The 25,528-nt window shown below is 41.0% G+C and overlaps 1 protein-coding gene across 1 annotated transcript in view; it reads right to left on the reverse strand.

Moving 5' to 3' along the window:
* LOC123749412 (probable glutamate receptor) overlaps nt 1-23,670 on the reverse strand; it is a 79,350-nt gene extending 55,680 nt beyond the window's left edge. The window contains exons 1-8 of the mRNA XM_069335570.1: nt 23,412-23,670; nt 20,255-20,379; nt 20,004-20,120; nt 18,815-19,038; nt 18,546-18,674; nt 18,002-18,157; nt 9,350-9,440; nt 8,710-9,010 (exon numbers count right to left, since the gene is read on the reverse strand). Coding sequence (XP_069191671.1) covers nt 8,710-9,010; nt 9,350-9,440; nt 18,002-18,157; nt 18,546-18,674; nt 18,815-19,038; nt 20,004-20,120; nt 20,255-20,379; nt 23,412-23,670 — 1,402 coding nt within the window. The remainder of the gene's footprint in view (nt 1-8,709; nt 9,011-9,349; nt 9,441-18,001; nt 18,158-18,545; nt 18,675-18,814; nt 19,039-20,003; nt 20,121-20,254; nt 20,380-23,411) is intronic.
* Nucleotides 23,671-25,528: the final 1,858 nt, after the last annotated feature.

Here is a 25,528-nt window from a genome sequence, read left to right on the forward strand (position 1 = left end):
ACCTAACCTAACCTAACTTTTTCGGCTACCTAACCTAACCTAAATTATAAAGATAGGTTAGGTTAGGTTAGGTAGGGTTGGTTAGGTTCGGTCATATATCTACGTTAATTTTAACTCCAATAAAAAATAATTGACCTCATATATAATGAAATGGGTAGCTTTATCATTTCATAACAAAAAAATTAGAGAAAATATATTAATTCAGGAAAACTTGGCTTAATAGGCAAATCGGGCCTAGCATAGTAGGCTGAAAAGTGCGTTCTGGCTACTAGGTACGACATATATATATATATATATATATATATATATATATATATATATATATATATATATATATATATATATATATATATATATATATATATATATATAGGGGGTACCACCTCTGGTGCAATTATAGGGACCCACAGCCTCAGAGAAGGGAACACAGAGCTTTCAGGGAAAAACTTGCCATTTAACTGTGAATACGTAAGAGTGTTCGCTTCTCCTACCACCCCCCTTTTTTATGGTATACACTTTATTATGCAAGGTTATATAGTTTTATTTCTGATTTTATACAAAAAATGAACATTAAGAGGACACAAAAAAAGTTCGCTTCCTAGAGGCTGTAGATTTCCTCGAGCTCCTTCCACGCCGGGCAGGAACCGAGGATTCAGCGAGCATTTCCCCTCTGGATCGCGACACCTAACCTACCTAACCTAACATAACGTTTTCTGCTACCTAACCTAACCTAACCTATAAAGATAGGTTAGGTAGGGTTGGTTAGGTTCAGTCATATATCTACGTTAATTTTAACTCCAATAAAAAAAAATTGACCTCATACATAATGAAATGGGTAGCTTTATAATTTCATAAGAAAAAAAATAGAGAAAATATATTAATTCTGGGAAACTAGGCTTATTAGGCAAATCGGGCCTTGCATAGTAGGCCGAGAAGTGCGTTCTGGCTAATAGGTACTACATACATATATATATATATATATATATATATATATATATATATATATATATATATATATATATATATATATATATATATATATATATATATATATGTCGTACCTAGTAGCCAGAACGCACTTCTCAGCCTACTATGCAAGGCCCAATTTGCCTAATAAGCCAAGTTTTCATGAATTAATTGTTTTTCGACTACCTAACCTACCTAACCTAACCTAACCTAACTTTTTCGGCTACCTAACCTAACCTAACCTGTAAAGATAGGTTAGGTTAGGTTAGGTAGGGTTGGTTAGGTTCGGTCATATATCTACGTTAATTTTAACTCCAATAAAAAACAATTGACCTCATACATAATGAAATGGGTAGCTTTATCATTTCATAAGAAAAAAATTAGAGAAAATATGTTAATTCAGGAAAACTTGGCTTATTAGGCAAATCGGGCCTTGCATAGTAGGCTGAGAAGTGTGTTCTGGCTACTAGGTACGACATATATATATATATATATATATATATATATATATATATGTCGTACCTAGTAGCCAGAACGCACTTCTCTGCCTACTATTCAAGGCCCGATTTGCCTAATAAGCTAAGTTTTCATGAGTTAATTGTTTTTCGACTACCTAACCTACCTAACCTAACCTAACCTAACTTTTTCGGCCACCTAACCTAACCTAACCTATTAAGATAGGTTAGTTTAGGTTAGGTAGGGTTGGTTAGGTTCGGTCATATATCTACGTTAATTTTAACTCCAATAAAAAAAATTGACTTCATACACAATGAAATGGGTAGCTTTATCATTTCATAAGAAAAAAAATAGAGAAAATATATTAATTCAGGAAAACTTGGTTTTTAGGAAAATCGGGCCTTGCATAGTAGGCTGAGAAGTGAGTTCTGGCTACTAGGTACGACATATATATATATATATATATATATATATATATATATATATATATATATATATATATATATATATATATATATATATTTATATATATATATATATATATATATATATATATATATATATATATATATATATATATATATATATAGGGGTATATATACCTCCTAGGGGCAGGAGGAGGTATACCTCCTCGGGGTATCGTGGAGACCGGACGCACCGTGGAGCTCCGGGCTACCTTCATACTTTATCACAAAACAGTGAGGTCAAGCAGGTGGGGCGTTGGTCAGGACATATGTGAACATCATTAGAAGACATCTTCAGCGTTTGAAGTCCCTCCATCGTCCCAGTCAACGGTATTTTACAATTTTCTCCTGTTTGTCAAGCTTGAACACACCAGCAACAGTGCCAGTGAGGGAGGCCTACCACCTTAACGGCCGGGGCGGGATGGGGAAGGGCGGGGGCGGAGGGAGGCGCATGAGGGAAAGTGAACCTTAGAGTAAGGCGTCACTAGGAACACCCGCTCACCGGTCAGGCGGAGGAGGCTGGTAGTGGCCGCATTTCAAACTGCCCTCACCACCACACCACCCCACCACCTCCCTCGTGGGCTCAGTGAATGATAATGAACAATTTCTGTCTGTTTGGTGTATACTTTGCGGCCCCGACATACAAAGTGAATACCATGTATATATAGTGCCATAGTGAAATATACATCTCAAAGTGCCAACTCCTATACTCAGTGCCATACACACCACAAAGTGTCATACATATAACAAAGTGCCAACCCCATATTCTCAGTGTCATACATACCCTGGTGTACATATATATGAATGTATATTGTGTGTCATGTGTATAGCCCACTCGATACCACGCCTCCCCCCCCCAAACCGACCCCATCCCCCCCCCGCACCTCACTACCTGAGCTGACCCTCGCCCCACCGGCCTCCACACCCAGCCGCGGCCTCCACACCCGGCCGCGGCCTCCACACCCAGCTGATGCCGCCACACCCAGCTGATGCCTCCACACCCAGTTGATGCCTCCACACCCAGTTGCTGGCTCCACACCCAGTTGATGCCTCCACACCCAGTTGCTGGCTCCACACCCAGTTGCTTGGCCATGACCCAGTGTGTTTGCTCCCCTCTATAGAATAATGCACAGTTTAACTCTGCCAACCGAGTTGAAATGGAAGGGGTCCCAGCGGTCAGGCAGGACTCCACAAGCCTTGAGGTGCCAACAACTGCTCCTAAAAGAGGTTTTTGCCGAGTATGCAACAAAAACACCGCCATAAACTCCACCGGTGGTGTTATCCGCTTTCACACCTTCAACGACGAAAGATGCAGTGGTTCCCACCAGCTTCCGAAGGGAAGCAATGGCCAGCTGCCATTAACAGTTAGGGAAGAGACTCCCATTAACCTAATCTCATCTGAGAACCTCACCCAAGCGATCATAGCGACGTCTGCTAGAACATTACCACACATCCCAAAAGCAGCCCGCCCAAATGCAGCAGCCAAACTTTGTAATCTTCTGAAAAGGGTCAATGATGCACCGGAAAACATTCAAGCGTGGCATAATGTCCTTCTGTTTGGCAATGTATGCCTCAACGTCCCTCCAAGGAGGGACAAATCACTTGCTTCCTCGGTCCTGAGGGCGATAAATGAATACCCAAGGGGGGACAACCTAGTTCGCCTGCCTCTACGAGCAAAACACACCCACCGCAGAAATGGTAACAACAACATACCGGAAACGTACAAAATCAGAGCACAAATCACCAAGAAAATTGAAGAGTGAAATACCGCAAGTGCTATTAGAGTCCTCACCAGTGACGAGAAAATTGCTCCTCGAAACTCAGCCACAGCACGGGCCCTGCAAAGCAAGCACCCACCCAGAGCCCCTCAAGGCGACAACATCGTTACGCCATCAGCAGACACCATTTCAGACCCATTAACCGTTGGTGAATCTGAGGTCTACAAAGCAGCCCTTTCTTTTCCACCTGGGTCAGCAGGCGGCTTTACAGGGTTAAAACCTCAACATATCAAGCAAATGTTAAATCCTGCGGTTGGTGATGCTGCACAAGATCTTCTTATGGAACTCACAAGGTTCGTCAACATGTGTCTGGCTGGTGAGATACCTGAGGTCATCAGGCCTCTCTTTTTTGGTGCCTCCCTCTGTGCTCTCAAAAAGAAGGACGAAGGAATCAGGCCAATCGCTGTTGGCAACACTCTCCGACGCCTGATTGCCAAGGCTGCTACGAGGGTTGTCAGCCAGCAAGCGGCTGAATTGCTGAAACCAATCCAGCTAGGATTTAGAATCCCCCAAGGCTGTGAAGCGGCTGCCCATGCAGCACGAGCATACATCACAAACATTTCTGATGAAAAGGCCCTGCTCAAACTGGACTTTAAGAATGCCTTCAACATGGTAAGAAGAGATGCAGTACTTTGTGCCGTACATCGCCATTTCCGGCCCCTCTACCCGTTCATACTATCGTGCTACAGTGGCGAGTCAAAACTGCTCTTTGGTGAACATGAAATCAGATCATGTGAAGGTGTTCAGCAAGGTGATCCTCTTGCTCCCCTTCTTTTCTGCTTAGTCTTAAAAGAAATCACCGAAAGCTTGTCCAGCGAGTTCAACATCTGGTTTTTGGATGATGGCACTATAGCTGGCACCGTAGACCACCTCTTGTCAGATATCAGGAAAATAAGGGAGCAAGAAGTAAGCCTGGGTCTCGTCCTGAACCCTTCCAAGTGTGAAGTAGTCTCCTCCAACCCAGACATCGTAGCTAGAATAAGGTCTGCCTTGCCTGGAGCCCATGTCATTAGGGCCGAGAACAGCACCCTCCTTGGAGCTCCCCTCGGGTCTAACGCCATTGAGGAGATCCTCGACAAGAAAATCGCAGACCTTAGGAGGATGGAAGACAGAATAGGTGACATCGATGCCCACGATGCTTTTTATCTCCTCACCAAATGCCTTTCCCTTCCGAGGCTAACCTACTTTCTGAGGTGCGCCCCATCTTACAACAACCCAAAGCTTGACGAGTATGACCTCCTACTGAAGACCATGCTGGAAAAAGTTGTTAACCTCTCCCTCAACGAATGCCAGTGGAAACAAGCCACTCTTCCTGTCAGGCTCGGTGGCTTGGGTGTCCGCACCGCCACCCAAATTGCTGTCCCAGCCTTCCTGTCTTCCTCCTCAGCATCAGATGACCTGGTTAAGGAAATTCTACCTGACACCCTGAGTGATGTAGCGGGGATACAGGACCCCCACTACACGGAATGCGACACGAAATGGGGTGCCATGACAGACCCAGCACTCAGACCAGCCATGCCGAAAGCCAAGAAACAATCCAGTTGGGACAGCCCCATTGTAGACAAAGAAGCCACAGCTTTGCTGGAGGCAGCAACAACCCCCAGTGATCGTGCACGCCTCACAGCTGTGCAGGCTCCCCATGCAGGGGACTTCCTTCTGGCAGTCCCTATGTCTGCGACAGGCACACGTCTTGATCCGCAGGAGCTCCGTATTGCAGTCGCTCTCTGCCTAGCTGCCCCTATCCACACTGTTCACAGGTGTATTTGCGGCGAGGCAGATGCTGACGAATATGGATTGCATGGCCTGCACTGTGGAAAATCGGGTGGTTGGCACACTAGACACGACGAAGTCAACGATATCATTAAAAGAAGCCTTGCCTCTGCTCAGTGTCCAGCGGAGAGAGAGCCCCGCAACCTACTGAACCGTGACTCTGTTAGCTTTGCCGGCCGACCAGACGGAATCACACTGCGTCCGTGGAAGGGTGGCAGGCAGTTAGCATGGGACTATACTTGCGTATCCACCCTGGCAACGACATACATCACCCTCTCTGCCGGCACGGCGGGAGCCGCAGCGACACACAGAGAAAAACAAAAGTCAGTCAAGTACAGGCAATTAGATCAAAGGTACAATTTCGTTCCAATAGGGTCTGAGACCCTAGGCCCATGGGGTGAGAGTGCAAGAAGGTTTCTTAAGGATCTTGGTTCCAAGCTCATTGACACCACAAGAGACCCTAGAGCAGCAAGTTTTCTCTTTCAGCGCCTCAGTGTCGCGATCCAGAGGGGAAATGCCCGCTGCATCCTCGGTTCCTGCCCGGCGTCGGAGGAGTTCGAGGAAATCTACAGCCTCTAGGAAGCGAACTTTTTCTTGTGTCCTCTTAATGTTTATTTTTTGTATAAAATCAGATATGTAACTGTATAACCTTGCATAATAAAGTGTACATCATAATAAATAAAAAAAAAAAAAAAAAAGGGGGTGGTAGGAGAAGTGAACACTCTTTCGTATTCAGAGTTAAATGTCAAGTTTTTCCCTGAGTGCTCTGTGTTCCCTTCTCTGAGGCTGTGGGTCCCTATAAATGCACCAGTGGTGGTACCCCCCTATATATATATATATATATATATATATATATATATATATATATATATATATATATATATATATATATATATATATATATTTATATATATATATATATATATACCTACTATGCAATGCCCGATTTTCCTAATAAGCCAAGTTTTCATGAATTAATTGTTTTTCGACTACCTAACCTACCTAACCAGCCTAACCTAATTTTTTCGGCTACCTAACCTAGCCAAGTTTTCATGAATTAATTGTTTTTCGACTACCTAACCTACCTAACCTAAACTAACCTAACTTTTTCAGCTACCTAACTTAACCTAAACCTATAAACATAGGTTAGGTTAGGTTAGGTAGGGTTGATTAGGTTAGGTTAGGTAGGGTTGGTTAGGTTCGGTCATATATCTACATTAATTTTAACTCCAATAAAAAAAAATTGACCTCATACATAATGAAATGGGTAGCTTTATCATTTCATAAGAAAAACTTTTGAGAAAATATATTAATTCAGGAAAACTTTGCTTATTAGGCAAATCGGGCCTTGCATAGCAGGCCGAGTACGACGTTCTGGCTACTAGGTATAACATATATATATATATATGTATGTCGTACCTAGTTGCCAGAACGCACTTCTCAGCCTACTATGCAAGGCCCGATTTGCCTAATAAGCCAAGTTTTCATGAATTAATGTTTTGTCGACTACCTAACCAACCTAACCTAACCTAACCTAACTTTTTCCGCTACCTAACCTAACCTAACCTATAAAGATAGGTTAGGTTAGGTTAGGTAGGGTTGGTTAGGTTCGGTCATATATCTACGTTAATTTTAACTCCAATAAAAAAAAAATTGACCTCATACATAATGAAATGGGTAGCTTTATCATTTCATAAGAAAAGAAATAGAGAAAATATATTAATTCAATAAAACTTGGCTTATTCGGCAAAATCGGGCCTTGCATAGTAGGCTGAGAAGTGCGTTCTGGCTATTAGGTACGACATATGTCTATATATACACATATATATATAAATATATATATATATATATATATATATATATATATATATATATATATATATATATATATATATATATATATATATATATATCCAGCGCCTCAGTGTTGCTATTCAGAGGGGAAATGCCTGTTGCGTCTTGGGCACTAGCCCAACTTCAGAGGAATTCGAAGAAGTATTTGACTTGCAACAATGATCGAACCCGTCTGTGACATTCATCAATGTTTCCGATTGTCGTGTTTTTCAAGAGATCCATAACCTTTAAGCATCTTTTTGTATTATTATTTTTGTATCAACCCATGTATATCTTGTAACAATCAAATACATAAGAAAGCACAAAAAATAAAAAAGGAAGGGGGTGGTAGGAGAAAAGCACACAGAAACTGTATTGGAGGGGATCTAAACATTCCCTCTAATGCCTTATGCGTGGTTTCCTCCAAGGCTTTGGGTCCCCCTTCTTCCAGCTAGAGGTGGTACTCCCTTCCTTTATTAAAAATATATATATATGTATATATATATATATATATATATATATATATATATATATATATATATATATATATATATATATATATATATATATATATATATATATATATATATATATATATTGATTAATAATCTTGCCAATAATTAATTGGCAAGATTAATAATTCTAACACGAATCTTCTCATTATTTCTTACGTTTTTCTTCACTGTCGAGGGTAATTGAAAATTTAACTCTCCAAAACTCATTTTTTACATTTTTAATTTTGATCTGACGCCTAAAAGCGTTTCGTAAATGCCTCTTACATTCTCATAGACTTGTTTACACCTTACAGACATCATTATTATATTCGTTTTGAGTGATGTGATATGACACAAATGTTTTGGGTGAGGTAGGTATTAATTGGGTATGAAAACATAAGAATGAATGTAACTGCAGAAGGCCTATTGGTCCATATTTTCTCTTGCTGCTCCTATGTTGGATCGGGGTCTTGAAGTTGGTAGAATATAGTTATGTGTTAATTGGCTGTTGATTGCTGGTGTTGACTTTTGATGTTTTAAGTTACTTTCAACATAAGAATGGAAGTAACTGTAGAAGGAAGTTACTGCCTTCTGCAGTTACTTCCGTCCTTCTGTTTCCATACCCATTGTTTCGTGTTCTGTCTTATGTTTGTCACCTTACCCAAAATTGTTGTGCCATATCACCTCACCCAAAGCGAGTATAAGTATGATGAATTTTTATATGTAAACTAAGTCATTGAAAATGTAATAAGCTTTACGAAACACGATCAGGCGTCAGTTCAGAAATAAAGATTGAATTTTGGAGAATTAATCTTTCAATTACCCCCGACAGTGAAGATAAACGTAAGCAATAGTGAGAAGATTCGTGTTAGAATTATTAATCTTACTTTTTCGGGTATTACCACCTTGTGCCTAATATAATATTCAAAAGCATTGAATCTGGCTTACTCTGGTTCAATAATATACGGAGATAAGAGGATGTTGGTGGAAGCATTTTCTCTTGACCGAATGTATTGAGTAAGAAGCATGAAGACATGAGGAAGGCCGTCAGAGGCAGCACCAGCAGCGCCGCCAGGATGGCCGTCCACACCACCGGCTCCAGAGGGAACAGGAAGCCCCACGGGTCAACCTCCGGCCGGCCTCGGGCTCCCAGCATCCTCCAGGAGTCAGTTAAGAATGGTTCAGTGAAGTCCACTACCGCAGCGCGCGTTTCACTAACACCGAAGGGGCCGACTGCTATGTCTACTTCCTGTGTGATGGAAAATATTGGCATGTAATAATCAATTGAAAAATGATGATATGATCGTTCATGTAGAATATAAGACTAAAGGTGCTTGTTTGGTATTCTAGAAGACAATATCGTACTTGACATCTATAATAGCAGAGGCAAAACTATCAGATTCTCATCACAGCAGACTGAGGCAAGTCAGAGGTGCTTTACTTTTAATTAATTAGGCTTTAAACTCTTCCCAAATGAGGATGAATAATTATTTTGTCTTCAAGTTTTTTAAATCTGCAATTTAATTGATTGATTTTTAAATATTTTGTTATTCTGATGAGAGTCTGTGCCCATAGAGCATACACTTACTTGTCTGGTGACCATCCCCACCATACCTGACCAGGAACCATCGGCACGCTTTATGCCCCAAGACCTATCAGCAGGTCTCAGGTATATGTATCTGAAGTACAGATAAATGAATGAATAATAGTAATAACTGGATATGATACCTGACTGACAGGTACAGGGACAGGCCAGTGGGCAGGGCTCTTCTACACACCCTCTCATGTTTCCCTCTCTAACTTAGCCCCTCACCATGACCCACTACTCATGACCTACTCCCCATAACCCACCTCCTCATGATGACCCTCCTCCCCACACAAACCCTCCCAGTCTCCCCATCACAGTAATTATCTACTGTATTCACTGGTTTCATCACTGTAAACATTTTCATACCCTACTCGTATCCCCACACGCCCCCCACCTTACTTGTCTGCTCCCACACTCACACCTTACTTGTCTGCTCCCACACTCACACCTTACTTGTCTGCTCCCACACTCACACCTTACTTGTCTGCTCCCACACTCACACCTTACTTGTCTGCTCCCACACTCACACCTTACTTGTCTGTCCCCCACACTTACACCTTGTTTGTCTGCTCCCACACTCACACCTTACTTGTCTGCCCCCACACTCACACCTTACTTGTCTGTCCCCCACACTTACACCTTGTTTGTCTGCTCCCACACTCACACCTTGCTTGTCTGCCCCCACACTCACACCTTACTTGTCTGCCCCCACACTCACACCTTGTTTGTCTGCTCCCACACTCACACCTTACTTGTCTGTCCCCCACACTTACACCTTGTTTGTCTGCTCCCACACTCACACCTTACTTGTCTGTCCCCCACACTCACACCTTACTTGTCTGCCCCCACACTCACACCTTACTTGTCTGTCCCCCACACTTACACCTTGTTTGTCTGCTCCCACACTCACACCTTGCTTGTCTACCCCCACACTCACCCCTTACTTGTCTGCTCCCACACTGAAACCCTCCTCGACTTCCTTTTTTGTCTCCCAAACAACATCCATGTCCACCCCCCTCCACCCTCCAAGCAAAACACCCTCTCTGACAACCCCAACACCTTTCTCTTCCCCCATAAAAATCCTTCCATTTTCTCCCCCACACACACCCCCTCGTGTCTATTTTTAAACTCTTTGGACTCAGAACAGGACATTTTATTTCTGCTAACTTTATTAAGGGGTCAATGGAGCCGACCTCGAGTTCCCTCTGATAATGTCCTTCCTCTGAAGTCAAAGGGAAGTGAAGGGAAACTATTAGAAAGAAACGCCAAGCCTATACTATTACATAACACTGGGAAGGGATCAGGATAAAGATTTGGGATGTAATGGGGTTAAGAAATGGTGCCCACCCACTTGGAGGGGTCTGGGATTGAACGCCGACCTGCATAGAAGTGAGACAGCCGCTCTACTGTCCAGTCCAAGTGGTTAGGCCATATACGACCCAGTCAGGGTGTCATACTCCTCGCATGGGAAGTGTCCCTCTGTGATACTTCCCATACAATAACCAGTAAATTTTTAATAAGGGTCGCTCCAAATGTCTGTCTTCTATCCTTGGCTTCCGTCCTTAGCTTCCATCCATGGCTTCCATCTTTGGCCTTTTCCTTGGCTTCCATCATTGCCTTCCATCTTTGGCTTCTTTCATTGTCTTCCATCTTTGGCTTACATCTTTGGCTTCTTTCCTTGGCTTCCTTCCTTGGCTTCCATCCTTAGCTTCCTTCCTTAGCTTCCATCTTTGACTTCCTTACTTGGCCTCCATCCTTGGCTTCCATCCATGGCTTTCATCCTTGGCTTCCTTTCTTGACTTCTATCCATGGCTTCCATCCTTGGCTTCCTTCATTGGCTTTCACCCTTGGCTTCCATCCTAGGCTTCCTTCCTTGGCTTCCATCCTTGGCTTCCATCCTTGGCTTCCATCCTTTTTCTTCCATCTTTGGCTTCTTTCCTTGGCTTCCATCCTTGACTTCCTTCCTTGGCTTTCATCCTTGGCTTCCATCCTTGGCTTTCATCCTTGGCTTCCATCCTTAGCTTCCATCCTTTGCTTCCATCCTTGGCTTTTATCCTTGGCTTCCATCCTTTGCTTTCATCTTTGGCTTCCATCCTTAGCTTCCATCCTTGACTTTCATCCTTGGCTTCCTTCCTGGGCTTCCATCCTTTGCGTCCATCCTTGACTTCCATCCTTGGCTTTCATTCTTGGCTTCCATCCTTAGCTTCCATCCTTGGCTTTTATCTTTGACTTTCTTCCTTGGCATCCATCCTTGGCATACTTCCTTCGCTTTCATTCTTGGACTTACATATAAACAAACATCCTCTTTCATTGACAAAGTGAGTTCTTCAAGTACCACCAGCTTCCATCTTTCTATTTGTATTATGTTACCAACTTCTACTAGAAAACAAACAATACCTACGACATTAGAAACAATACATTAACATTCATAAGTTTTACTATAAATAAAATGTAGGTAAACATCCTAATGGCAGGTTTAAATTAATCCTGAGAGAAATAAAGGGGACACGTCGCGACTTCTACTTCTAATGTTCAGATCGCATTAACATGTCATTAAACATTTAATATCAATGAACTAAATTTCTTTGACTCAGAACTGTACCATATGAGAAGTTGAAATCCGTGGCGAGGTAAGATACCAGGGGCCAGATTCACGAAGGTACTTACGAAGGTTTTTAATCTTAGCTACGAAAGTTTCCTTTCTTAGCGCCTTCGTGGCGGCTACGTCGGTATTCAGATAGCTACACTAATGCGAAAAACCTTCATAAGTTTGGTCCGGCATCTAAGTGTGGTGTCGACCACTCGTAGCTTTACGTAAACTGGATATAACTTAATTTTTCTCTACTACATAACACTGGGATCGATTTTAAGATTTTGGAACATAAACAAAAGATTATAGCTATAGAATCTCGTAAAAAGGAGTCCTTCGTGTTAGTTATATATGCATTCTCTACTTGAAACTTTGAGTAAATATGTCTTATATGATATTAGAATTAGTTTTATAATAGCAAGATATTATACCAGTAGTTATTAAGTAAATAAACACTGGTGAACATGAAATATGAGAGGTGATGAGACCTGCCTGATGGGATCATTTACTATCACCCAATACTCCTGTTCACCTAGTAGTAAGGGTGTACCTTAGCTATACATACCCATTTCTAATTTATTTAGTTTGGTTTTATTTTGAAATTAAATCTGGGTGAGACATAAAATAAAAATATGCTGCACAAATGATGTTAGGTAAGGAGAAGGGTAAAAATGTCAAAAACTTTATTCATTAAATACTTAAAGCTATAATTATGACTATATGGACTATTAAACAAGAGAGAGGGAAGTAGGGGTCCAAGACCTCTTCCTGTTACACAACTTGGGTGTGGAAAAAGTAATTATCAAAGAAGGCACCATGCCGGGAAGGCTATGTAGCAGAAAGGCGGTGAGGTGAGGCAGCTACTTATTTGAGAAATGCTTATTTTATTTACCTTATAAGCTGAGGCAGCTTATTTTATTTGAGTAATACTCAGCCGATTCCTCTACATTTAGCATGGAACAAATTTGTGGCCAAGACCTCACCCTGTTACACAATTTGGCTGTGTGTAACCAAACTAGAAGTGCTCTACAAATCAAGGGACCCAAAATGTGGAATGACCTCCCGAATCATGTCAAAGGCTGTACCTCTCTCAACCAGTTTAAGAGTAAAACCAAGTACTACCTAATAAACTCCATGTAACCTACCTTATCCCCTAAATGTCGACCCATGTCTTGCTATTTTTTAAAAATGCTGTTCACCAACGTGTACAATTGCTGATTTGTGCCATGTTACCCCCCTTTTTGTTTTTTAATTCCTTCTTTCAACACAATATATACCTAATCCCGATTACTATTAAGTTTTAGTCTAAGTGTTTTTCCCCCACACCTTGCCCGAAATGCTATGAGTATTAGTAGCTTTAGGTATTGTATGTACTAGCTCTGTCTATAAATCCAACATTATGTTTGTAAATCAACTGTATGTACTTTTCCTGAATAAAATTCATTTATTATTATTTATTTATTAATCAGTAAATAAGTATTAAAAGAAGGCACCAAGATCGGAAGACTATGTAGCACCATTGTGTGTAACAAGAAACCAATTTTTTTTTAACAAATAATGCACCTGAATGGTAAAACAAATCCTGTCAGATGTAAAAATATTGATGCGGTTATTTAAAAACCAATAAAATGAAAGAAATATTACTGGTTTATTTTTATCCTATCTTTTTGTACTGTACAGTATATCCAAGGAAATGAAAAATTGAGACATAATGCACAATTTAATGAATGATTAAAAAATGATTAGCATGGATTAGCAGTTCAAAACAAATATGACTATTACATATCAACATGAGATCTTAATGATCCATGATTAACATGATTTAATAAGGATAATACAGTACTTGTAATAATGTAAATTATAATTTCAAATCTTTATTACTATTTTTTTATTAAGATTAGGTATACACAGCAATGTGCTGTGTATACCCTATTCTATATGGAATATTACACAGTATAGATAAAAAACTAGCTATCAGTTTATCTAATACTCCCATCTCATAGGATGGTTAGACATACAATGAATCAAGGTAAAAAATACCAGCCTCAGTACAAAAAACGAATCAACTCTGACTAAACAACTCTTCACGATTTTCACAAGAGGTTAGCACTGAATCATGGAAACATTATATTATAATTACTCTTACCAGTTTCTACAAGACTCCTCTCAAACAATGTATTTTTTAACATGTTTAGGTATACACTGCAATGTGCTGCTTCCCTATTTTGTATGAAGGACCACACAGTATAGATAAAAAACCAGCTACAAGCTCATCCAACATCCTCACCTCACAGGATGGCCAGTCATACATAGAATCAGGAGAGAACAAAATACTTAAGGCTGATCTATTAGCCTCCACTGGCAAAATCTGTGTGCAGCACAAGAATATCTTCCAAAATTCCTGAGTGTATGAAGTAATTACAGAGCTCAAAGTTCCTCATACCATTTGGTATGAAGTCACTGATAACAGGGCAATCACAGATATAATGTTGGAGAGTATGTTCTCTCATGTAGGACTGAAAACATATGTTTTCAATCCTGTTTTCAATCATGTTAATGTTGTGAATAATTAATTTAAAAAGTCCACTTATGGATGTCAACTAACAAACTAACACTAAGCATAGAAAAGACCTACTACATCTTATTTGGAAGCAAATCATCGAATGCAATTCAGCTACAGATAGACAACATTAACGTCAGTAATAAAAATTATGGAAAGTTTCTTGGCCTATTCCTAGAGAAGAGACTCAACTTCAGCGCCCACATTCAACACATAACTAAGAAAATCTCTAAAACAGTTGGTATACTCTCCAAAATAAGATATTATGTTCCTAACTCTGCTCTCCTCTCCCTATATTATGCACTAATCTATCCCTATCTTAATTACAGTATCTGTGCATGGAAGTCTACCACTGCAAACCACCTTAAGCCCATCATCACCCAGCAAAAATCTGCTATCAGAATAATAACAAACTCTGCTTTCAGACAACACTCAGCTCCCTTGTTTAAATTCCTTAACTTGCTAAATATTAACTCCCTCCATACATTCTCTTGTCTCAACTACATTTACAAAACCCTGTTCTTAAATACAAACCATGCTCTGAAACTCTCTCTGAACAGATGTAATAGGACCCATTACCACCACACCAGAAATAAATATCTCTTTGATATCCCCAGGGTCAAACTTAATCTGTGTAAACACTCTATGCAAATTAAGGAACCTAGTCTATGGACTTCACCTCCTAGTGAATTGAAAAGCTGTCAAACCTTTGCCTCATTTAAAAACAAAAACAAAAAGTACCTAATTTCATCTTCGTAGTTTCCTACACTGAGCTTTAAATTTGCTCTGTATCTAGTGTTACCAAATCTCCCAATCTTTATGTACTTAATCCAAACAACTTTATCATTGTGTTCATTGCTGTCTTATTTTATGTGCTAGCCATATGCTGTATTGTGCCTATCAATATTTGTTAAACTATCATTCAAGCTGTCATTGCAATCAATCTGAGCTACCTATGTGCTTTAATATATCTACAATTTTCTCTTATCTTTTATTTTTTTTCTTGCTATGTAACTTTTATCATTTTTATAAATTTTGCAAGTATTTACCTACATAAAACTTTCTTTTGATTAAGGACCTGCCCGAAACGCTGCGCGTACTTGTGGCTTTACAAGAATGTAATTGTTATGCTATGTACCTTCTTGTATATATATATATATATATAAATAAATAAATTTTTTCCACCAAGAGGGTTATAAACCCATGGAACCGCCTACCCGCTGAAGCCGTAAATGCCAAATTCCAGCTAAAAAATATCATTAAGACAATTGGCGGGCCCTTTAACAAACCGGCGGCTTTCTGGCCTCGGCACACAGGTGAATCAAACCCAGAACCCAAATATCTTCCTAAGTGGACCTACGTGAATTGCACCTAAGCATCTTCTTAGGGCATACTTAGGAACCTTCGTAGCAAACCTACTTACGGAGAAATACATGGAGCTTCGTGAATCTAGGTCCAGGTCTGACGCGAGTTCTGCCGCATGACTCAGGGCACCACGTTCCAGTCCTGAATCTGTTATTCACAATCTCTTGTAAATTAGAACACAAGGTTGATTGTTTTCAATACATGAATGAGTGCAGTATGTCACGTAGAAAATTATTCTCATTTGTGGCTAGGGAGTGGTGGGAGGGGGGGGGGGACCCTCAGATTTGATACTATATAATCAACTTTGTGTTAGATGAAGGCATCCAGAAAAATATGATTAGCAATTGGGTGACGATAACACCACAGAAAACATATTGTAATTTGCTATGCGAGGCAGCTAGAGCAAGGAGATGGATCTTTCATAAAAATTATCAGTAGCACCCAGCAGTTATTGTGAGGAAAGTACTTTGTTATCGCTTATACTCCATGGTCTCCCCGGCTTGGTGCCTTCTTTCGAAAATTACTTTTTGTTATCGGTTTGTTTAATCTATTTCCACTGTCGTTATGCAGTGTTTTTCAATCTTTGTGAAGCGAAACTTGCTAAGAGCTAATGATGCGTGGGAGGATTGTTGAAGCAGAGAACCTTGAGTGTACCATTTCACTGCTGAGAGGTATGCTGGGGGTCATTGAAATGAGGATTTCGGGTTTGAGGTGATGTGGGGGATCCAAATCCTTGCTTGACTTAGGCCGGTTCACATTCAGCTCCGCGACAGGAGTCGCTCATCAGGTCTCCTGATGAATACTTCTCATATGAAACTTTCCCGCTGATCAACCTCTACTTGTGATGGTATTTACCTTTTCATTGTACAGTGTACGATCCTTTTTATTGTGCATCTTACGGCTGAGATGATGTGCAATAATTTTTGCACTGCACTTATTGGGTAATTCAATGTGTACTCCGGAGAGATTATCTTTGTTGCCTCCTCGTTGTTGTCGAGTTGGAATAATCGGTAATACTAACCCTGGAATTTATATATCTTTTTCGTTAATTATATTACTTCCAGGTCATTTGCTGCAAGTACTGGTTGGCCTTTAAATTTGTAATTTATCCTGAAGATGGTACTGTTCCTGGTGCTTATTCGACGTTTCTATGTTTAGATCCATTAGGGATTTGAACATTGAAGCAATTGTTTTTCTGTGCTCCCTGAAGGACTTATTTCTGCTTGTCGTGTTCCATGGTCCATGTGTTCCATGAACCTAATGGAACACGACAATACAAATTCTTAAGGGTGTTCCTTGTCGTGTTCATCCTTCCCGTGACTCCTGCATAGCTGTTTGAGTCTCTAGACTCATCGTCAATATCTTCTTTTTGTTGTTCAAATGCTTCATTGTCAGTCTCTATGGACTTAATTATTCCAGGTAATTTACCGCACACCTGGATGATTATGTCAGTTTAACAGTTTAACATCATCGCCATTTGATCCCTCACATGGCGTCCTATGATGGGTTCATCCATACTTAGGTGCAGACACTTGCACCCACCGGGTGTGGACGAGAGCAGGCCTTGGTTCTCTCTGTCATTCCTAACCACTAACTAGAAATTGTTGCTACCTGTTCACATACAAGGTTTACTATTCAGTGTAAAGGATTTCGTGTTTGATACTACCTGCATAGTTCAGTTCACTTATACTGCTGTATCTATAGTTTTGTACAGTAAGTATTCTTGAGGGTGAGCGCTGTGCCACGCTTTCGGTTTTGTCAAACTACATTTATTTTTTTATTTTTTTATTTTTGCGAGCTCGGGTCATGCGTCTGTGCCACTCAGGGCCAGAGCAAAGGTTACATTGGCAGGGCAGGGAAATCCCGCCCTCGTGTGTTGGTGTGTTCCTGAGAGATGGTAGGAAGTTCCACGGAATTAATTAACTTCTTTGGAAGCCTACTTTTGAGGAGGCCACTGTGGGAGCAAGTTTTTATTGCGCCGTCTACGGTGTTAGAAGGTTCCAAATACGTTCCTGTACAGTTCATCAATATAGTAAACCAGAAAGGTATGTATCCGATCATTACCTCTCGCCAGCACATAGGCTGAAGTCCCAAGGGTGATATAGGGTTTTTGCAGATTCTACAAACATTAACTTACGAGAAGTTGAGAGCCATCGCGAGGTAGGACACTAGGTCCGCCGCTGGTCCTGCAAACTCCATCACTCCATCACGGGCCTCTGCTTCCTTCTTGACAACTATTATGTTCAAAGGACTTGTCTCCGTCGCCAGCTTGAGAGTCGGTCGCTGAAGGAATCTAACGTAAAATCACATAATACTTGGCTAATTTCACTACAACAGTCCTCAAAATATTAGGGCTATATAAGTTTTAATACAGACTGTTTTTTTTCTTACTGTTAAAACTTCATTTTTACTAATTCATATTTTATATTGCAGAAGATTAAACAAATATACATTCAATTAAAATGCAACTGAATTTTTTTTAAGGCATTGATTTAACGTTTTAATAGATGTTATGAATATAAATATTACATTCATCTAGAAAAAATCTAAATAAAAGAGATGGACCATGAAAGTAATTATATTATGCAGAGTTGTAATTATCTCCTTGTCACTCATATATGCTTAAATGTATAGTATCTCTTTTTACTATATTTTGGTTCTTCCTTTTTTTATCTACTCACCTGGAGAACTTGTCAGGGAAGAGCGGGAGGCTGGAGGTGAGGGCGAGGCCTTGGTGGGGCGTCCAGGAGGCCACCTTCAGCGCCTGGGCTCCTCTGGGACTGTACGGCAGCTGGATGTACACACTGTACCTGTACAGAGACCGACGTTCATCACGAATTCACAGATTTATCATCGTTTCTGAAAATATTAGCAGCCTGCGATAAAATGGCCTAAAAAATGAATTAGCTCAGCATGTTTTCCTTGCACAGTATTTTATGAGATACGATACCTGCAGCTGACAGGCGCATCATGAACACTGAGCAGCATGGAGTTGGTCATGGAGAGCAACCCATGGAGGACCTGCAGGTGATGGAGGGGGAGGCGGGTGACGACCAGGAGCCTCGTCGACCACACCAGGAGGCGGCCCTTGAGGGACCACTGGGCGAAGGCGGTGAGGAAGGCGAGGTCGTCGCTCACCACCACCACCGTCACGCACCATGACACCTGCCGCACCTGTTGACGTCAACATAGTAGACGTTATGTGAGAGTGACCTACCCGCCTCAGTAGTGATGTGAGAGTGACCTACCCGCCTCAGTAGTGATGTGAGAGTGACCTACCCGCCTCAGTAGTGATGTGAGAGTGACCTACCCGCCTCAGTAGTGATGTGAGAGTGACCTACCCGCCTCAGTAGTGATGTGAGAGTGACCTACCCGCCTCAGTAGTGATGTGAGAGTGACCTACCCGCCTCAGTAGTGATGTGAGAGTGACCTACCCGCCTCAGTAGTAATGTGAGAGTGACCTACACCCCTCAGTAATGATGTGAGAGTGACCTACCCGCCTCAGTAGTGATGTGAGAGTGACCTACCCGCCTGAGTAGTGATGTGAGAGTGACCTACCCGCCTCAGTAGCAATGTGAGAGTGACCTACCCCCCTCAGTAATGATGTGAGAGTGACCTACCCGCCTCAGTAGTGATGTGAGAGTGACATACCCGCCTCAGTAGAGATGTGGGAGTGACCTACCCGCCTCAGTGGAGATGTGGGAGTGACCTACCCACCTCAGTAGTGATGTGAGAGTGACCTTTCCGCCTCAGTAGAGATGTGGGAGTGACCTACCCACCTCAGTAGTGATGTGGGAGTGACCTACCCGCCTCAGTAGTGAGGTGAGAGTGACCTACCCGCCTCAGTAGTGATGCGAGAGTGACTTACCCGCCTCAGTAGTGATGTGAGAGTGACCTACCCGCCTCAGTAGTGATGCGAGAGTGATCTATCCGCCTCAGTAGTGATGTGAGAGTGACCTACCCGCCTCAGTAGTGATGCGAGAGTGATCTATCCGCCTCAGTAGTGATGTGAGAGTGACCTACCCGACTCAGTAATGATGTGAGCTACCCGTGTCATCTCTAACGTAAAAAAAAAATCTACTCTCGACTACAAGTCAAAATCAATGTCGTGATCTACACAACACGTTCCAAACACTAACGTTAAGAGCACGAACAAGTGTGGGTGGAAGCTGCCAGCGAGTATCGTTATTATCTGAGCCATCTTGTGTTGCTGTGAAGACGCCCAGACCTACTGGGATCCATAACAGCTCTAATAACTGCAAGAAAAAAAGTTTCGTAGATAAAGTACGTTCCGTCCATGTTTTCACTCAATGGTGCCTTTGTAAGCATTAGCAAAATATTGTATAAAAGGTATCATTCAAGTTTTTAAATGTAAGTTTTCCACGCTTACAGCGATGGTTGATGGATCGGAGGAGGCGTCGGCGGTGAGGATGAAAATAGAGCAGTGGAGATGGTCCTGTGTTGATAACACATCATTCAACGCTCCAGCTATTGCTCTGTGTGCAACCTGTGTGTCTGTTGACGGGGAGCATCATGTGTTATACACTCACAGAAAGCTGTAAACTACAGAACAACTTAATACCGATGAATCTCTAGCAAATTATTGTAAATGAGTTCTTAACCGAAGCCCAATATATTATTACTGAGGTTTTTGCCAGGAACAATGTACACCAAGTAGTGATGACCAAACTACACACCAGATAGGAGACGACGACGATTCATTCGGTCCGTCGTGGACCATTATCAAGTTGACTGTGATAAGGTTCACGACGGACCGAAACGTCTTCGTCTCATCATCTTCTAGTACGTCGTTTGGTCATCATATCTTCAGCCACGTTGTTGTGATTCATTGTCTGTGCACCAAGTAACATTAACAATGGTAATGTTAATAATATTCAAGGAAATCACAATTGCGTGATATATCAAGGAGAAAATTGCTCGAGCAGAGTAAGGATTGAACCAGCGTGGTGGTACAGTATTTCCCTATTAGAGTCTACGGGGAGATGAGGTCTAACTCTTTATGCCCCGCTTACCAGCCTTATACCTGTTGCGTTGCAACCTAACTGTTCTGAATTTTAAAGTCTTTGTCGAATCGGGCCTTAAAGCTTTTGATATAGGTGGCTTCTACCAAATTCTCTACTAGAGCATTCCAGAAGGGACATAAGAAAGTTCTCGTATCCTTTTAACTACCAGGAAAGGGTACGAGTACTTACGTCTCTTCGGCTCATTTGCGTTTTCAGCTTCCACCTGTGTCTTCTTGTCCTGCTTTCTCTCAGTCTGAAGAGGCTCTCTTGTCTACCATACTGTCTGGTGAAGGACAAGAGCGCGCCATACCCGTGCTCGAGGATATGTACTATCTTAGACCACATGATATGTTTGCATAAAGTTGTTATTAATGAACAGAAAGCCGGTGTTTATTAGTAAACTCGCTCTCACGATATGTTTCAACTACACTGAGGCTGCAAACAGAATCACATATCAATAGCTTCAAGAGTTCTATCTCTAATCAAATTAAATTTGATTTAATTTTACTCCCATTGACTGGGTACATATTACGTACATATTGCACCATATATATATATATATATATATATATATATAAATATATATATATATATATATATATATATATATATATATATATATATATATATATATATATATATATATATATATATATATATATATATATATATATATATATATAACTGAAAACTCACACCCCAGAAGTGACTCGAACCCATACTCCCAGGAGCAACGCAACTAGTATGTACAAGACGCCTTAATCCACTTGACCATCACGACCGGACATAATGAGGTGATAGCCGAGGCTATTTGAACCACCCCACCGCCGGCACTTGGATAGTAATCTTGGGCATAGCATTTTACCAAATCACCTCATTCTTTGGGGCACACGTGAGGAACACAAATGCGAACAAGCCTGAATGGTCCCCAGGACAATATGCAACTGAAAACTCACACCCCAGAAGTGACTCGAACCCATACTCCCAGGAGCAACGCAACTGGTATGTACAAGACGCCTTAATCCACTTGACCATCACGACCGGACATAATGAGGTGATAGCCGAGGCTATTTGAACCACCCCACCTCCGGCACTTGGATAGTAATCTTGGGCATAGCATTTTACCAAAACACCTCATTCTTTGGGGCACACGTGAGGAACACAAATGCGAACAAGCCTGAATGGTCCCCAGGACAATATGCAACTGAAAACTCACACCCCAGAAGTGACTCGAACCCATACTCCCAGGAGCAACGCAACTGGTATGTACAAGACGCCTTAATCCACTTGACCATCACGACCGGACATAATGAGGTGATAGCCGAGGCTATGGTCAAGCCGAGGCTATGGTGATGGTCAAGTGGATTAAGGCGTCTTGTACATACCAGTTGCGTTGCTCCTGGGAGTATGGGTTCGAGTCACTTCTGGGGTGTGAGTTTTCAGTTGCATATTGTCCTGGGGACCATTCAGGCTTGTTCGCATATATATATATATATATATATATATATATATATATATATATATATATATATATATATATATATATATATATATATATATATTTATATATATATATATATATGTATATATATATATATATATATATATATATATATATATATATATATATATATTTATATATATATTTTTAAAAATATATATATACTAGCAGAACCCGCCATGCGTTGCTGTGGCTCAGTCTGAGTAAGTGGGAAAGAAAGAAAAGAGAAAGTGCACGTTTCTAATATGTTTAATTTTACAATGCTTGTGGGTATACAATATTTTTTGTTGGTCCATTGTCTGTGGTGATATAGAGATAGTCTGGTTTGCCGACTCTAGAACACGCAACATATAATTGTCCAAGTGAGAAGTAATCCGTGTTCAGATATAAACTGCACAGTTCTAAAGATTGGCCCTGAGCTTTGTTGATGGTGATTGCAAACGCCAAACAAATTGGAAATTACAATCTCTTAAATTGAAATGGCATATCTGTTGGAATCATAGTAATGTGAGCAATGAGGACATCTTCACCTTTAAAAGGTCCTGTCAAGATTGTTGCGTCTACGACGTCGCTGATTAATTTTTTTTACTGTTTTTTACTGTAAGCCGCCTGGCGTTGCAAAGTTTTGTCTTATTGATATTTCGCAACATGATAATTGCCACGCCGATTTCCGATTGGTGTACGTGTGATGGTATCCCTGGCAGATGGAGTGAAATAAAAAATTCTGCTTGAAAATTAACCGCTTAATCTGCTTCCTCAACAGTGTCGACGGACTTGTATGTGCCTGTCTCGCTTTGAATGTTAGACTGAATAATATTGTTAAGTTCGTGTGCCGAATGCTTTGGAAATGTTGCACTTGGGAGTTTCAATGAATTGCATGTTCAATGACATTTTCAAAGCCGAGGTAACAGTTCTTCCACCTGGTAGCAATGGTGCAGCTATTCCGGACGATGCAAAAGCTAAGGCTATGCCATTTTGGGATCGAAATGCTGACAGAATCAATCTAATTAGGAAGGTTTTACCAGTTCTTCCTGGAGCATCTAAGTAGATTTCTCCAAGCTGGTTATTGACTGTTTGAACTATTTGATTGTAAATACCTTTTCTCTCAAGCGTTAGATTAGGACTATTTGATTGCATATACGACAACAGATCACCTGTGTTGTAACTTTGTTCAAGACGCAATTCTACATCGAATGAAGCAGCAACAGATCGATTCGGTGATGGCATTTCCAATTGATTGAGGACTTTGTTCACGATGTCTAAGCACAAATCATCAATCATTATCAACGCTTCGTTGTCGATTTTTATTGTGAAATCCACGTTCACATTTGAATTTTCCTTGGGTATTCGACGGACAATATTTTCAGCATGTGCGATTTATATTTCTCCCATAACTCCGTTAGAGATGAAGGAGACCCGGTGGTCAATATGATTGCAAACAATGTACGAATTTGATTTGGATGTGACGTGTTAGACGCGTCATTAATGCATACATCCTATTGTCGGTCGTTCTCCAATTAATTCAGAGCTTGACATGCACTACGGAAAGTGGCATGTGTAACGCCGTTGACAAATCTCAATTGCTGGAAGACGTTGATCCATGCACATTTACCAACAGCATGCGAAGAAAGAAGCAGTGATCTTGATTGGGATGCACAGTGGATGTCTGCCTATCGTAATTTATTTCAATATGCCAGGTTGTCCGTCGACTCGCTCTCCTCGTTTGCGTCGTTCAAATGATTTTCTGCTGGCATTCCACGTGTAATACGTAGGCACTTCTGAATACAGCAGTGTTTTTGCAAACGCGTCATTTCACATAACGCGTCTGGTATGTCAAAACATACCTCTTGACATACCAGAGAATATTCTAAGGAAACTACTCCAAGCTTGTACTAAAGAGGCACCCTTCTTGAGCCCGGATGGGCACATGTATAAGTAAGTGGATGGGGTCGCCATGGATTCTCCCCTAGGTGTCCTGTTTGCAAACTTCTACATGGGTACCATCGAGCAAAAAGTCTTAGTCGACATGACTATCGACACGCTGTATCGATAGATACAGCGATAGCAGGCGGCTTGACGTTTGCGAGGCACTACACATCAAGAAGTCAACACCAGCAATCAACAGCCAATTAATGCACAACTATATTCTACCCACCTCAAGACTCCGCTCCAATATAGAAGCATCAAGAAATATGGACCAATAGGCTTTCTACAAACACTTCTATTCAATACCCATTGTTTCGTGTTCTGTCTTGTGTTGATGAAATTAATACCCTAATAATGCCACCTCACCCCATCCACCTCACTCAAATGTAGATATAAACAAATTCGGAGATGTGTAAGTTCTATTCAGTTGTGTATGTGTAAACTAAAGTCTTTGAAAATGTAATAAGTTTTAGGAAACGCGCTCAATTGTCGCGTCAGACTAGAAATAAAAATGAATTTTGGAGAATTGATTTTTGAATTACCACCAACAGTGAAAAGAAATGTACGAAAGATCGAGAAAATTCGTGTTAGAATTATTAATCTTACTTTTTCGGTCATATTTAATAATATATGCCTACAGGAACGACTGCTACCAAAATATACTAATATTAAAACGCACGACCCAGCAGCAAAGAATCAAGCCTTCACGATAAAATATCGCCAGGATCTGATTCGTGATCAGATACACAAGGCGAAAAATGAAATCGAAGACAACAAAACGCAACTACTTCATGCTACAAACGAATGGAGAAATAGCAACATCGACGAAAGTCTCCGTACCCGCATTGAACAACACCTCGACATCCTCACTGACCGACATCACCTCAGCACTGAAACAAAGATTATCAAGAAGCTAACAACGTTATATGGAGGACCTATGGCAATTCCACGACCAAGAGATGGCTTCCTGAACCTTGCAGGAAATAACATCACTGAGGACCAAATCACTCTCCTAAATCTGGGTATAAACTCTCACGTTATGTCCAGACCGAGTGAGATGGCCCGGAAAGTGGAGTTGGAAATCCTGTTGGACGACATATTCGACCTCGAGACACAAAAGAAGGTCACTACCAAAGATACCTTACAAGCAGAACTTATTGCGGAAGGAGAAAAGAATCGAGGCAATTACAGAAGCACCATACTGTCCCCCGAG

Source organism: Procambarus clarkii, chromosome 4 (assembly GCF_040958095.1).
Source record: "Procambarus clarkii isolate CNS0578487 chromosome 4, FALCON_Pclarkii_2.0, whole genome shotgun sequence".
Classification (NCBI taxonomy): Eukaryota; Metazoa; Arthropoda; class Malacostraca; order Decapoda; family Cambaridae; genus Procambarus; species Procambarus clarkii.